The following is a 16597-nucleotide window of genomic DNA, read 5'->3' as shown; positions in this document are numbered from 1 at the left end:
ATTCTGGCCTCATTTACCACTGTGCTTTCACTATATCTCATTCGAATGATCAACACCTCACTGCTAAAAAACCAATTCCTGGACTGTTTCACCTAAAGTGAACAATCAAAAAAGAAAAAGTATGCACGACAACCACTGAGACTTCGTCTTCACGGCAGGGAGCGAGAGAGAGAGGGCGGCCGCCTCAGCGCCGACCAATCTGGGCGCCGCTTGCTGGTGACGTCAGAGGGCGCGGGAAACCGACCAATCAGCGACGGCCAGCCGCTCCTCTTTCTCTCTCCCCGGCTGGCCCGCCAGTCCCCGAGAATCCGCATCAAGGCGGCGTGTTACAGCCTCGGTGTTATTGGCTGTCGTATTCTCCCTTGTAAACTGAAGTTGTGTCTACCCCTAGGGGGTCATTTCAATAGCAGAGTGATATATTATATGAAGTTTTGTCCCTTTGCACTTGATCTGTCAGTGTGAGTGAGAGTTTTTCATCCAGATCACTACAATGGAGGAGGAGGAGGATCCTTCTTATTCTGAGTCATGGGACAGTGAAAGCAGTGACAGTGATGAGGAAGACGTGCCAGTGAAGAAACCCACCAGAAGGTCTGGTAGGCAGCAGCAGCAAGGCACCGCTAAGAAGGCAGGAAACAGTGGCAAGGAACTTGCCAGAACAACAAATGACAAGGACCATGTCAGTACAAAACCTACCAGGCAGGTGGACAGAAGAATAGGCCCACCATGTAAGTGTGGTTGCTTGGAAGGAATAGGCGAGGAGACGGTGAAGAAGATTTTTGAAGAATTCTGGGCAATAGGGGATTACAGCAAACAGAATGCCCATCTCGGTACGAGACTGATTCTTGTGGATGACCCCCCGCCAGACAGTCAGCAAGGTGGGGCGAAAGAGCCTAATGCAATACCTCTCATCAGGGCAGTAATATACACAGTGTTTTACAACAATATAGTGTACAAAGTATGCAGGCGAGCCTTCTACAGCATTCACAGTATAGGTGAGAAAAGAGTGAGAAATATTATAAACAAATTAAAAAAGAGGGGCGTAGAAAGTGACCTACGTAAAAGACCGAATAATATCATTCAAAAACATACAAATGCGCCGACGTATTGTGCAGCACATCTTGAAAGCTACTAATGGAGAACTTCCTTCCGTCAAAGAAGCGGGTTCGTCCAAATTCTCCGTCAGACCCATTTACGATTCGTATCTAGAGTCAGTGGATGGATTATCTCCAAAATACCAAGTGAGCTACGCATATTACTGTGAAGTCTTTTATGACCTACTGAAAAAGCGTCAGACTGAGGATGAAAGCAACACTGCCAACGCCGTTCCAAGTCAACACCATTATGAAGGTTAGTGTCCCCATACTGTTTTGGCTGGGATACGATCTAGACAGGACATTGCAGTTTGATTGTGGTAACACTTGATTCCATTTTGATTGTGGTAACACTTGATTGCAAATGGAATCTATTTTGCTTAGTGGTCATTTCATGTTTTGTATCTTGAATCTGCTACATTTGGTCATTATGAGTACTCCTTTTGATGATTGTTAATTGCTTAAAAACAAGACTAAGTTAGACTCTTCCTACCCTCACATCCACTGGCCTGAAAAAGAATATGTAAAAATCATTGTGTAATGAGAGTTGGTATGGTTGTGTTAGGATAAAGGCATGGGCTGGGGTGACTAGGTGTCAAGCAAGGTTCTTGTATGGATGGGTACTGTTAGCTTACTAACAGTTCTGGAAGACCAGAGTCTCACCTGGGTGCTAAATATGCACATGGTTATGAGGATTAGTTGAAGGGAGGGGTTAATGAAACTTACTTATAGTAATAGTTGGTACTAGGTACTGCAGTTTAAAGCATGGCCACAGGCACAGTATAAAATGAGCTGTCATTAACAAAGGACTCATTGATATGATGTGATAACATGGTCATGAGGTTTTATATCCACTCTTGTTTTGTATGCTTGCAGGAATAAACATCAATGTCATACAATGAAAGAGTCTTGTTGAAATGCATTCGATATAGAATCATTTGGAGAGTTAAACATTAAAATCCTTGATCATAAGAAAACATTGCAGGGTTGCAGAGCCATGAATTGTTGCTTTGACGTTCATCCATGTACACACTATGTATAAGAATTTATGAGGCTTTCCCAGAAAATGTAGTCATCATGTAGTAGAATCTTCGTGCCATTTATGGACACATAAGCACACTTCTGAAGATCTATACCACATGCATGAATAACAGACTTCAGTTTGGGACCCTTTAATGCAATCTGTGGCTTCTTCTTTTCTTATGATACCACATGATAAGGCCAAGTAATGAGATGAAAGGAAGAGTATAAAGTACTAAAACTGTCAAGTTTTTGTAGAGCATGTTTTACAAGGCTGTATTCTGCTGAAGTTTAAAAATGGTCCTGTGATTGTCAACTGCCAAAAACAAAGGTTGATATAACTGAACTCAAGGAGGGGGAAGATTGCTGGTGAGAAATGGCATCCATACTCTGGGTTACAGGGTTCTCTGATAGTCTTCTTGTTAGGGATCATCCTACATACTGAGGCCCAGGTTTTCAGAACTTGAGACAGTAGTCTTGAAGGGCATCAACCAACTTATATGTCCAAGTTGTCAGAACTTGAGACAGTAGTCTTTTTAAAGGGCTGAGATCCAAGTTTTCAGAACTTGAAGCAGTAGTCTTGTAGGGCACCAACCACCTTACTGATGCCCAAGTTTTCAGAACTTGAAACAGTAGTCTTTTTGAAGGGTATCAACCAACTTACTGAGGCCCAGGTTTTCAGAACTTGAGACAGTAATATGCTTATAAGACTAAGTAAGCTAACTGATTGTTTTCTCCTTTCCTCATTTTTTTAATTTTTTTGAATTAATATAGACCTTCCAGGCCTATGCCTGCTGTACAGTACATTCAATGACTTGTCACGCTCACACACACACACCAACTAAACCCGAGAACGACAGGAAGGTAAAAACTGATATTAAAATAAAGGAAAACATGAATTTTTACTGTATAGCTATCCAGCTCTCCCCTCTGATAAAATCTCCCCAATATTCAATTAGCATATGCCTATAAAAAAATGAAATCATCAGGTAATAATCATCTGTGTCAGGGTGATTAGCCGACAGGTAATTGGCTTAACGAAGCCATGTGGTGATAGGGGGGGGGGGGGGTCGGGAGGTGGTTGATTGTAATGGGGAGGAAAGCCCCCCACCCCCCGCCACCCCCAGTGCTCAGAACACCTACACACACACACACACACACATCTCATCATCAGCGATAAAAGCTCATTTAATATTTTATATTAAATTTGTCATATAACTGAATTGGCCTGATCATCCCATCAACGCCCCCATCGGCCCCACATCCCCCCAAACCAAATATGGGGGTCTCTTCAAATTTTCTATTTCCTTGATATCAAATTAAATAATAATTAAGTTTTTACTGCTTGAATTGATAGGCTCATTTTTCAGTGGAGATTTGTACCGGCGTTGGTGAGAAAAAATTTCTTTATAAAATATAGCCTTCGTCGTTTCATTTTTTTTTTTTTTTTTTTCTTTTTTTTTTTTTTTTAAACAATTCAACCGATTGGTGTTTTCTTTTACCATGGGATAATTTCTTCCGAAATCCCAAGAGGCGGTGTCGATGCATCTTTTCTTCATATATATATATGATATGGTATAATATATTATATACTGTATTATATATTATTAGATATATATATATTATATATATATATATATAATATATAATTTTAATTTAAACAAACACAGTCGAATAAAGTGAACGAAATAACGGAGACAAGGTTAAATAACAAATTGGGTTTTTTTCTCTTGGCGTCACAAAGGCTAGGGTCACCGATAGGCCAGGGTTTGACACCGTTGCTCCTATTTGAGATAAAGGCCCCAAGCCTAGATTTTCTCAACCCAGCAGGATTCAATAAGTCCGAATCGGTGGCCCATTCCGTCGGCCCCCTTGTAAAATCCCCCCTGTCCCAAAAAAAAAAAAAAAAACAAAAAAAATCAAAATCAGCATTAAGGAAGAGGGTAAAATTGTTCTATTGTCCTTTTGGTGAAGGAGAGGAAGAAGGATGGGGGGGGGTGGGGGAAGAATCCGGGGGGTCTAGAAGTGAGGCAGAGCTTTCCGCTTTGAATGGAAGTGGCATTGTTTTTGGGGGGTTGTCCCCCGTTCCATTGGCAATCAAATTCAATCAAGCCAATATCCCTGTTGTTGGCTCGACCTGCAACAATTACACACACCAACAACAGCAGCTGTCGCTTCTTCTGGCGTTGCTATGGCAACCCTCCTCCTGACTGAGTCTCCTCTCTTCTCTTCCCTCCTCTGTTCATTTCCCGCACTTGAGATCATCAGTGGTATCCTTTTACTATATGGACCGTCATCCGTGGATCTAAAAAGTCTCTCTCTCTCTCTCTTCGAACATCTCTCTCTCTCTCCATCATCCTCTTCTCTCAATCATCTCTCTTCTCTCTTTCTTAACCGGGGTGGAACGAAGCCTTCATTCCATTATTGGCAGGGATGCAAAAAGTGATTACCAGCGACATTTGCTGGAAGTTAATTATGCATTATTCAATAATACACTGAATGATTGCTCGCTCAACTGCAGCGTGCAATTGTTACCTATTCAAGTCCTATTTTATTTTGTAATAATCATTAGTGCCATTTGTTCATCTCTCCTATTCTATCTATCTGTCTATCTATCTATCTATCTATCTATCTATCTTTTTATATATAAATATAAATATATATATAGAATTATAAATTTCTGGCTCACATCAGGATTGAACCCAGGAATCTCGACTGAAAGACCGCTGCCAACTGGGCCACACAGGTCATAAATAAATAAATAAATAAAATTGGTTTGGCCTCCTTGCAATTTTGACTCCTGGGTTCGATCCAGAGGTGAGACAGAAACTTATCATCGTTGCACGCGTGATTGTGTGTTGATTATTTCTATATACATATGTATACACTATACATACTATGTATATGTATACAAGTTCCTGGGAATACGAGCCCAATATGAGAAGGTGATGAGTGAAGAAAATAGGAGAGATGTGGAACCATTTCTCATTACAATTCTCTCATCATAAGTTCACATACAATATATTCCGTAGGAGAAATCCCCACACATTTTGAATCAATTCTCATTAAACTGCTGTTAATGATATTTATAATAATGGTTTTTTGTTTGTATGGCGTTTTTACGTTGTATGGAACCAGTGGTTAGTCAGCAACGGGACCAACGGCTTTATACGTGACTTCCAAACCACGTCGAGAGTGAACTTCTATCACCAGAAATACACTTCTCTAAACCCCTCAGTGGAATGCCCGAGAATCGAACTCGCGGCCACCGAGGTGGCAGGCCAAAACCATACCGATCACGCCCCTGAGGCGCTTTATAAGAGTGGACAGATTAAAATTAGATTTCCTCTATCTCGGGTCACACGAACGCAACTCGGGGTGTAGGTGTATTTAAACCTCCGAAAACAGTGGGTTTGGTGTCTTTTTATTTCAGTGTACTTATTCAGAAATTAAGTACACTACAGTGAGTGTACTTAGCGAAATATTCATAAACGGCTTGCTTGGGGGAGGAGGGGGGGGAGGTTGCACTTGTAAGGGTGTTGGTACCTATAATTAGTTGGCTCTTGTCTTGAACTATACGAATAACCTCCTATAATAATATACCCTTCTCTTTTTCAGAAGGCTGGAATATTGCTCCTTCCTTTAAGTGTATTATCCCAGCGGCTTTTAATTATGGAGTTGATTTTCACCCTAGAGCAAATCTAATTTTAAAAGTTCGGCAATAACATCCATGAATATGCCCACTGAATTACAGTTACAGCCGTGTTTTGTATCGCCGTCCTATTACCTGAAAAACAAGATATTATAGCCCGCTCGGCAGTTTCTTCTCTCTCTCTCTCTCTCTCTCGTCTCGCTCTCTCTCTCTCTCTCTCTCTCTCCTCTCTCTTGAATTTTTTTGCACTGTTCTTTGGTATTCTTAACCTTGTGTTCGTCATCCTTTAAACAAAATCCACAATCTCTCTCTCTCTCTCCCTCTCTCTATCCAAAGATCTCTCTCTCTCTCATCTTCTAGTGATCCCCTTCCAGGGCGGAGCCAAAGCACCACACACACACTAACATTCGGATATAAGCATTAACGACTTTTATTACAAATTGAAACCTCGCACGTAATTCGTGCCATTTCTGAAATGAATCCGTAATCACACGGCATTCATCCCTATATATCGAAATAAAGTTTAAGACGATCAGATTCATTCTCTTAAAAAAAAAAAAGAAAAAAAAAAAAAAAGAGCGAGTGGGGATGGAACGATTATTACGAAAACAAGATTTTTTTTTCTCTTATTTCTTTTAAATAAAAAAAATTTGTTCTAAATAATTTGCACTGCTGACGGAAGTTTTTTTTTTTTTTTTTTTTTTTTTATAGAAGCATGGTGCTTTGAACTAACGTCGCTGCCCCCCCCCCCCCCCCCCAACCCCCCGGCCCACCCGCTCGCCCGATCGAAAGCCAATTGGGACACACGAGCGGTAAAACATTGGGGGCGGGAAATGAATCATATACGAACCGAGGCGAATTCTCTCTTTCCGGAAGTGTTCGCTCGGTTTCGGTTTTCCCATTTCCGATCGGCCCCCCCCTTTCCCCCTTGTTCTTGTCTCTCTTCCTCCCTCTTCCCCCCCTTATTGCTTGATATAAAATACCTCTCTCTCTTCCTCCTCGCTCTCTCCATCTCTCTCCTATCTCTTCTTGCCTTGTGATTAATTGCCATCGGAATGCTTTGCGCGTTTCATTTAATTATTTACTTTGTGAGGTTTGCGAATATGAGTATAATTAAGGCGATGTTCGGGGAGCAGCAGCGGCGCTGTTGTCTATAAGAAAAGAAAAGAACGGTACGAATATGATTATCATCAATAATTAATATTATTATTATTATTACTACTGTGGCTGGTATTGAGTGGCGGAGGCGTCCTCTTAATGGTTTAATATATACGTAATGAAAAGCATTAATCTGTTTTGAACGAATGTATTTCTGAGGCTTCAAAGGGTCTAATGCAATGACTGTACACGGGGGAAGGATATAATAGGATAAGGACTGTTAACACATTTTTATCTGTGTTTTTTTGGGGGTAGATGAAGGTGTACAAACTGTTGGGTGAGAGGAGGAGGAGATGAGAGAAGAGAGAGCCTTAAAAAGGTCTAATGCAATGACTGTACACAAGGGAAGGATAAAATAAGGTAAGGACTGTTGACACATTTTCAACTGTGTGTGGGGCGGTAGCTGAAGGTGTAGAAACGGTTAAACTGTTGTGTGTGTGTGAGAGAGAGAGAGAGAGAGAGAGAGAGAGAGAGAGAGAGAGAGAGAGATGTCGTCCAAATCAACACGAATGAGTCTGGCGATAGAAGCTTCTCTCTCGACGTGGTTCGGAAGTCACGTATATAAAGCCGTTCGGAGCAAAAAAGACCTTCCCCCCCCCCCCCCAACCCCCCCCCTTTTTTATTTCAAGTGGCGTGATCAAGTACGGTCTTGGTTCCTTGCCACCTTCCCCCCCCCCCTCGGTGGCCCCGCAAGTTCGAATTCTCGGGCATTCCCTCTGGAGGGGTACAGAAATTGTGGTATTTTCCCGGTGATAGAAGTATCACAATCTCGACGTGGTTCGGAAGTCACGTTTAAAAAAGCCGTTGGTCCCGTTGCTGAATTACCATACTGGTTCCATGCAACGTAAAAACACCTTACAAACAAACAAAACACAATTGAATATATAAGAAAGCAACCAACGAAGAGAACGTACAAAGAGAGAGAGAGAGAGAGATAGAGAGAATAGAGATGAGAAGAGGAGGAGAGAGACCCTAATTTGCCGACTCAAAACAAAGGGGCAATTTCCTACTTTCAAGTCTATAGACCAACCAAAGCGATGAATGAAAAACGTTTACGGGCATCTGAATGTCACCTACGCTCCAAGGAGGACGACAAGAAGGTCGACAATCCCACCAAGAGACATATGACTTTGATCCCAGTCGACGACGAACGAGAACGCCCCCCGAAACGGCCGCAGTATTATAATCATTTGAAGCTCAGTGTTGGTGCAAGAGGGTTTCGGTAATAATAACAATAATAATAATAATAAAATAAATCATTTGTTATTGATGATTTATTTTGTTTTTTATTTTTTGCGGGTATCATTTTGTCATAAAAACAATGATAAAAATATTTGGCTTTGTTAGTGTATTGATATTTGTTTTATTTTCAATTTTTGAAGGGTACCCTTTCAGCAAAAACATAAATAAGTAATTACGTTCTTATTGGTGTGGCGGATTGATCTTTTATTTCAATTTTTAAAAGGTAACCATTTCAGTGAAAAAACATATTATTATTATTATTATTATTAAGTTATTATAATTATTATTTTATTTATTACCACCGTATATTCAGCGTATAAGTTGACCCCTTAGCCCCAAAAAATCATGCTTGGGGGGTGCGACTTATCTAACGGTAACAAAAAAGGGTGGAATCTTTATTTTTTATTTTGGCATATCGGTACAAGAATCCAGGCTTTAACACAAGTTGGCTAATAACAATGACAGCCTTGTTGAGGCTAACTATGTATGTAAATACCAGTAATAAAAACCATTTCACACTGTAATACGAAAACCTAATTAATACATTTAGAACATCCGTTTACCTTTAAATAAAATGAAAAAAATCAAAGTAAATTTGAAGAAAGAAAACCCCAATCGGCACAGCAAGTGGTAAACATTGCGGTAGCCAATTTGTAGTTACAGTAATTGAGAAGGATGCGTTCACTCTGACAGCTTTGTTTGTATTTACCGGGGTATTGTTCAAAAACATTTATGGTATGAATAATCTTTATTTAGTTACTTTAAATAAAATAAAAAAATTTGTATTTAATAGTAAATATGTATTTAAAATCCTTCAAAATGACTTGAGTCATCGGTCACTTCAGAATTAAACAATTCATCAAACAAATTATCATTCACGGTTTGTCATCATAAGCGTATGGTTGGCCTCACATATGTACCGTAATAATAACATTCAGGTTATTTTATATGAATACGTTTTACCCTGCTGCTTGTTTTTGAGCGTACGGTTTGCCTCACATTTTTTATAGGTCGACTAACATACCCGATATTAGTTAAAATCATGAAAAAACAATTTTACTCAGAATGGGGGGTGGGGGTTCGACTTATATGCCGAAATTATAAGGACATTATTGTTATTACTATTATTATTATTATTATTTTGTTACTATCACAGTTCCTCCCAATTCGACTGGGTTGTAGGCATTTAATAGTGTTGGGGTTCCGGGTTGCATCCTGCCACCTCCTTATGGAGTCCATCACGTTTTCCTTACTATTGTGCGCCCGTTTCTAGGCTCACTACTCTTCTGCGATGAGTCCTGGAAGCAACTTCAGCCTCTAGTTTTTTCCAGATTACCTTTTTCGGAGGGATCGTTGGGATAGTTGCCTTAGATGTTCAATATGCTTATGGTAACAATTTCCCAACCGGCAATATACCATATCCATTATTTCTATTTTCAGGTCTTGATCAATTATCCATTTTTTTCCCTTACTTTTCTCTTCAACTCTGGTACTGTCCCATGGGGTATTATGCGACATCAATGAGTTGATACGTTCTTCTTGATTTTTGTCAATCAACGTCACGTTCCTGGTCTATTTATGCACGCTATCACCCTATCTGGTTCTGATACCATTTATTCCCAGAGGATCTTTGCCTGATAGTTTTTTCTAATCACTCCTTCATGGTTTGGTGCTCCGTACCACTTATATCTGCGAAGAGGTAGCTGGGCTGGTTTCCTGCACAGGCTCCAGATGGATGGGCTTTTGCTACTAAATCATGCCTCTTTTTGTGCTGGTTTCTGATGCAAGTTGCCGGACATTCGCTTGCTAATTTTGGTTGTTTTATGGTTTCATTTTTCCGTATTATGCACTTCCTTAACATATGGGCGAGATGATTTTATTTCCATCTAAACGTTCTTTGAACATATCTGGTTCTTATGGCCTGGATCTTGTGCCGCTGTTATCATTCCTTCAGTTTCCTTCTTGAGCTCCCCTTTTCCCCTCTGTAGCCATTGCAACGGTATCATCACTGGCTAAGTTTCTTTAGTCTTCGTCGAAATGTATTGTCTGTGCCTTGGTTTGTTTGTTGGCCATTCCTCTGTTCTGGCGTTGTTCATTCTCCTGTCTCTGTATCTTTCTGGGTCTTCGTCTACTTTTATCCAGTCCTTCCCTTCCTATTGCATTCTTGAGCCACTCTTCACTTGTTTTCATATATTTGCCCATGGCTTCTGTAATTAACTGACGCAGTCCGCTATGCTTAGTAATCCCCCTCCCTCCATTCCCATTTCGGTGTTGTGTCTAGTCTGGTCCCGGTATTTGCTTTCTTGGGTTGTAGTGCTTTGTGTATTGTCCATATGTTTCCTCGCCCTTTTTCTGGTTCTATGCTTCGAAGTTCTGCCTTCGTCCATTCCCACTATTCCCTGCGCTGTAATCTGATTACTGTCACTGCCCATGTGTGTATGGCTTTTATGGATGTTTCCGGCGGTTGCGTTTTGCACTTGAGTATCGCCTTGAGTCTCTGCATAATTAGTCTTTCCTTGAAATCGTGTCCTTCATCGCTTGGCGGTTTTTGTATCCCCTGCCCTTCCATTGATTCCCAAGTATTTAAAATCCCCCGTCTCACCTATCTGTTTGATGTATTTGTCCCATCTGGTAGCTTTCTAATATCCCACTTCAGTCCCTGTTACTTTGCCCTTTTGTATGTTGACCCTAAGGCACATTTTTTTTTTTTTCTTTATTCCAAACTCCCATCCTGAATGTCCCCAGGATAAACATCCTTAACACTCTGGGAATCGGGTGTATCTATTTCCTTGATGCTCTTACCATTACAGCTTGGATGTCGTCCAATGAACATCAAGATGGATAATTCTGTTGCCTTCTTTTCTTGAGTTGGAGTTACCCGGCATCCATCTTCTGCAGTACTTTTTGTCTTGGGCGGAATCGTTGCGCTATTATTATTATTATTATTATTCTTATTATTATTTATTATTATTGTTATTATTATTGTTATTATTATTATTATTATTATTATTATTATTATTATTATTGCTCTATCACAGTCCTCCAATTCGACTGGGTGGTATTTATAGTGTGGGGTTCCGGGTTGCATCCTGCTCCTTAGGAGTCCTCATTCTTTTCTTACTATGTGGTGCCGTTCTAGGATCACACTCTTCTGCATGAGTCCTGGAGCTACTTCAGCCTCTAGTTTTTCTAGATTCCTTTTCAGGGATCTTGGATCGTGCCTAGTGCTCCTATGATTATGGGTACGATTTCCACTGGCATATCCCATATCCCTCTTATTTCTATTTTCAGATCTTGATACTTATCCATTTTTTCCCTCTCTCTCTTCAACTCTGGTGTCCCATGTATTGCGACATCATGAGTGATACTTTCTTCTTGACTTTGTCAATCAACGTCACGTCTGGTCTGTTTGCACGTATCACCCTATCCGTTCTGATACCATAGTCCCAGAGGATCTTTGCCTGATCGTTTTCTATCACTCCTTCAGGTTGGTGCTCGTACCACTTATTACTGCAAGGTAGCTGATGTTTCTTGCACAGGCTCCAGTGGAGGGCTTTTACCACTGAAACCATGCCTCTTTTTTGTACTGGTTCTGTGCAAGTGCCGGGCATTCACTTGCTATGTGGTTTATGGTTTTCATTTTTCGTATTGCACTTCCTACATATGGGAGAGATGTTATTTCCGTCTATCATACTTTGAACATATCTGGTTCTTAGGGCCTGATCTTGTGCAGCTGTTATCATTCCTTCAGTTTCCTTCTTTAGCTCTCCCCTCTGTAGCCATTGCCATGTGTCATCGCTGGCTAGTTCTTTAGTCTGTCTCCATGTATTGTCCGTGCATTGGTTTGTTGTGCCAATCCTCTATTCTTTCTGTCTTTCTCTGTCTCTGTATATTTCTGGATCTTCGTCTACTTTTATTAGTCCTTCTTCCCATGCACTCTTTAGCCACTCGTCTTCACTGTTTTCAGATATTGCCCCAGTGCTCTGTTCTCGGTGTTGACCGCAGTCCTCTATACGTTAGTAGTCCTCTCCTCCTTTCTTTCGTGTTATGTACAGTCTGTCCGTATTTGCTCTTGGGTGTAGTGCTTTGTGTATTGTCATTTGTTTCCCGCCCGGTTTTCTGATCTATGCTGCGGAGTTCTGCCTTCGTCCATTCCACTATTCCTGCGCTGTATCTGATTACTGGCACTGCCCATGTGTTTAATGGCTTTTTATCATATTTCCGGCGTTGAGTTTTGACTTGAGTATCGCCTTGAGTCTCTGCATATATTCTTTCCTGATCGTGTCCTTCATCTCTTGGTGTTTTATATCTCCTCCTTCCATTATTCCCAGGTATTTGTATCCTGTCTCATCTATGTGTTTGATGTTGCTCCCATCTGGTAGCTTTATCCCTTCAGTTCTCGTTACTTTGCCTTTTTGTATGTTGACTAAGGCGCATTTTTCTATTCCAAACTCCATCCTGATGTCCCAGATACAATCCTTACAGTCTGGATTAGGGTATCTATTTCCTTGATGCTCTTACCATACGAGCTTGATGTCGTCCATGACATCAGATGGTTGATTTTGTTGCCTCCTTTCTTGAGTTGGTACCCGGCATCCATCTTCTGTAGTACTTTTGTCATGGGAATCATGGCTACTACGAAGAGTAGTGGGGACAGTGAGTCGCCCTGGAAGATCCCTCTCCTGATATTAACCTCTGCTAGTCTTATTCCAGAGCTTGTAAGTATTGTATTCCAGTTGCGCATTGTATTTGAGGAAGCTGATGGCATTTTCCTCTGCCCCATATATTTTCAGGCATTCTATTAGCCATGTGTGGGGTATCATGTCGAAGGCTTTCTTATAGTCTATCCATGCCATGCTTAGGTGGTTTTCCTTTTCTCCTACTGTTTCTTCATTACCATTTTGTCTATCAGAGCTTGGTCTTTTGTGCCCCTACACTTCCTTCTGCAGCCTTTCTGTTGGTGGGGGATGGTGTTTTGTCTCCTCTAGGTAGTTGTATAGCCTTTCACTGATGATACCTGCTAGTAACTTCCACATTATTGGTAGGCAGGTGATAGGCCTGTAGTTACTGGCTATATTTCCCTTACTCTTGTCTTTTTGTACTAAGGATGTTCTTCCTGTGGTCATCCATTTTTGGGTGCTTGGTGATTTGAGATACAATGCTGGAGTTGTTCTGCTACTCGTGGTGTAGGGCCTTGAAGTTTTTGAGCCAGTATCCATGGACTTCATCGGTACCTGGGGCTTTCCAGTTTGGCATTTTCTTTAGTTGGTGTCTGACTGTGTCTGTCGTGATGTCTGTGAATCTTTGTTTTATTCTCCCTGTTTCTTCTTCCTTGACTTCCTGGAGCCATGTTGCATGTTTGTTGTGTGATACCGGATTGGTCCATATGTTTTCCCAGTCTCTTACTTGGTTCGGCTTCAGGAATTTCTGGGTGGTTGTCTTCCCCTCTTAGTTGGCTGTATAGTCTTTTTCTGGTTGGTTCCGAATAGTTTGTTCTGTTATTATTATTATTATTATTATTATTATTATTATTATTATTATTTAGAAGCTGAAACCTATTCATATGGAACAAGCCCGTTGAAATTCAAGCTTCCAAATAATAATTAGGTATTCATTGGGAATAAGTAAGACGAGGCAAAGGGAAATAAAATTCCGAGAATAGACCCCACATACTAAACAAAAGTAATTAATAAATTGACAAATCAATGAAAAATGCATTGAAATGCAAGAAGAATATTATTAGGGTAGTAAGGACTATATGGATTTTTTTTTCTAACTTATTGCAGTCTCTTGCATTACCTATACGTCTTACTAAACATTTTCGACATTAGACATAAACATATCTATTACAGATATGTTTATGTCTGAATGTCATGATTGTATCTGTAATGCAATAGATGTGATCATGCGATATTCATCTGCTGTAATATCAAGGTCTCTTACGTTATACTTATTGCTTAATGATATGTTACATGTAATGCAAAGAAACATAATGAGCTTGTTCCAAATGAATGGGGTCCATCCTCTGAATAATAATAATAATAATAATAATAATGATAATAATAATAATAATAATAATAATACATCTCACTTGTACGTTAGAGTACAATCTTTTAAAAATCTCTCAGTGCATCTCAGCGTCATACCATTGACGACATATAATGGCAGTAAACATTATACGGGGTGTCCATAAAGTCCCAGTACCATTCTAAGCAATAAATAATTAATGGTACTGGGACTTTACGGACACCCTGTCCACCTCACATACCATCGTGTAATATACTTCAAGAAGTCTCGTACACCTTTATCGCTGATATGAGTGATAAGACTGCATGTATAGTTTGGCCTAGAGCGTTATGCTAATCATATACTCCGTGACGGGGATGAATACTTTAGAGGTATCTTTTGAGTACGTAACTATATAAAGACTAATACCATCTCTCTCTCTCTCTCACTCTTGCTATCTTCCACAAGATGGTATTAAGCAGGAAACTCTCTCTCTCTCTCTCTCTCTCTCTCTCTCTAGCTGCACACAAAATCCAGGAACTCTCTCTCTCTCTCTCTCTCTCTCTCTCTCTCTCTCTCTCTCTCTCTTTATATTCAGACAAAATGGTATATAGACACCTCTCTCTCTCTCTCTCTCTCTCATCTCTCTCTCTGCTCTCTCTCTCTCTCTCTCTTATATTCAGACAAAATGGTATATAGACTCTCTCTCTCTTCCTTATATTCAGACAAAATGGCATATAGACTCTCTCTCTCTCTCTCTCTCTCTCTCTCTCTCTCTCTCTGTTGTATTCAGACAAAATGGTATACTGTAGACTCTCTCTCTCTCTCACTCTCTTCCTTATATTCAGAAAATGGCATATAGACTCTCTCTCTCTCTCTCTCTTATATTCAGACAAAATGGCATATAGACTCTCTCTCTCTCTCTCTCTCTCTCTCTCTCTCTCTTATATTCAGACAAAATGTTATACTATAGGCTCTCTCTCTCTCTCTTTATATTCAGACAGAATGGCCATATAGACTCTCTCTCTCTCTCTCTCTCTCTCTCTCTCTCTCTCTCTCTCTCTCTCTCTTCACACAAAATGGTATTAATCCAGGAACTCTCTCTCTCTCTCTCTCGCTTCCTCATATTCAAAAAATGGTATTAATCAAAAGAAAATAGGATAAATGACTAAATATGAGGGAGCAGACCTCTCTCTCTCTCTCTCTCTCTCTCTCTCTCTCTCTCTCTCTCTCTCTCTCTCTCTCTCTCTCTCTCTCTCTCCCTTTAAATCATCCTGCAGAGAGAGAGAAAGACAATCCATAGGAAAATAAGATAAATGACTAAATATGAGGGAGCAGACCTCTCTCTCTCTCTCTCTCTCTCTCTCTCTCTCTCTCTCTCCTATCAGACGAGTTTTTCCAAGAGTTCGGTTTCAGAACCAATCCTGTGACGTGGCTCCACTGGCTGTGTATTTGGTTTCACGTCCTGTGTTCGTATTTATTTCTTGATGATGATGATGTGGTGGTGGTGTGGTTATGGACGGAAGAAAAAGATCGGGAATGTCTGCGGTTTCTGGAGGAATTCCAATAGGATTTCACGATTCACCTTAGGAGTAGGATGGGAGGGGCGCCTAGGATTTTGTCCTCGACTGTATATCATATATAATATATAATGTTAACCGAAGGGGATTTTTTTTTCAGTTGATAATAATCTCGTCCTCTCGTCGATTCGAACCGGCGCATAAGAGGAGAAGTCAGGACTTCAGTGACGTCTTTGCCGACTCGGCCAACAAGTTGGTCAAAGACGTCACTGAAGGGAAACTAAAATTAATTGATTCACTTTGTTGGGGGAACTATAGAATGAATTCACTTTATTGGGGGAACTATAGAATGAATTCGCTTTGTTGGAGAAACTGTAGAATGAATTCTCTTTGCTGGAGAACTGTAGAATGAATTCACTTTGTTGGGGAACTGTAGAATGAAATCACTTCGTTGGAGGAAACCTTTAGAATGAAATCACTTTGTTGGAGGAACCGTAGGATGAATTCACTCACTTTGCTTTTGAAACTGTAGAATTATGCATTCAGAATCGGGAGTTTCACGGAACACAATGTGGCTTACAAAGCTGAGAACAGGGGAAAAGACTCAAGCACACAGAACAGTGGAAGAACAAGATGAAGAAGAAGAAGAAGAAGAGGAGGAGGAGGAGAGGATATTGGACCATGCAGCACAACGGGGCCGTATTGGAAGCAAATGGAATATCATACTCATGAAAACAGAGTAGTAGTACAGGCCATACGGGCACCAACTGTAAATGGATAAAAAGAGAGAATCCCTCGCCGTGTTTTCGCTCTTACGGCGCCGGGTCGTAAGGGCGAATGTCGAACAACGGCGAGCAAGCAGTATAAAGAGGTGCTCCAGGAGCACGGGAAATGGTTATTGTCATTTT

General features: G+C 40.5%; 1 protein-coding gene across 3 annotated transcripts in view; it reads left to right on the top strand.

Moving 5' to 3' along the window:
- LOC135209619 (jerky protein homolog-like) overlaps nucleotides 1-16597 on the top strand; it is an 82206-nt gene that overhangs the window by 44614 nt on the left and 20995 nt on the right. Inside the window, exon 1 of one of the 3 annotated variants that reach the window (XM_064242324.1) lies at nucleotides 68-1347. The exons of the other annotated variants lie outside the window; for them this stretch is intronic. Within the exon in view, the coding sequence (XP_064098394.1) occupies nucleotides 1092-1347 (256 nt within the window). The 5' untranslated portion in view covers nucleotides 68-1091. Of the gene's footprint in view, nucleotides 1-67; nucleotides 1348-16597 lie in introns of those variants that run through there. 3 annotated transcript variants of the gene reach the window in all.

The sequence above is a fragment of the Macrobrachium nipponense genome, chromosome 38 (genome assembly GCF_015104395.2).
Source record: "Macrobrachium nipponense isolate FS-2020 chromosome 38, ASM1510439v2, whole genome shotgun sequence".
NCBI classification, from domain to species: domain Eukaryota; kingdom Metazoa; phylum Arthropoda; class Malacostraca; order Decapoda; family Palaemonidae; genus Macrobrachium; species Macrobrachium nipponense.
The sequence above is the reverse complement of the archived record's forward strand: the minus strand, read 5'-3'. Positions and strand labels throughout refer to the sequence as shown.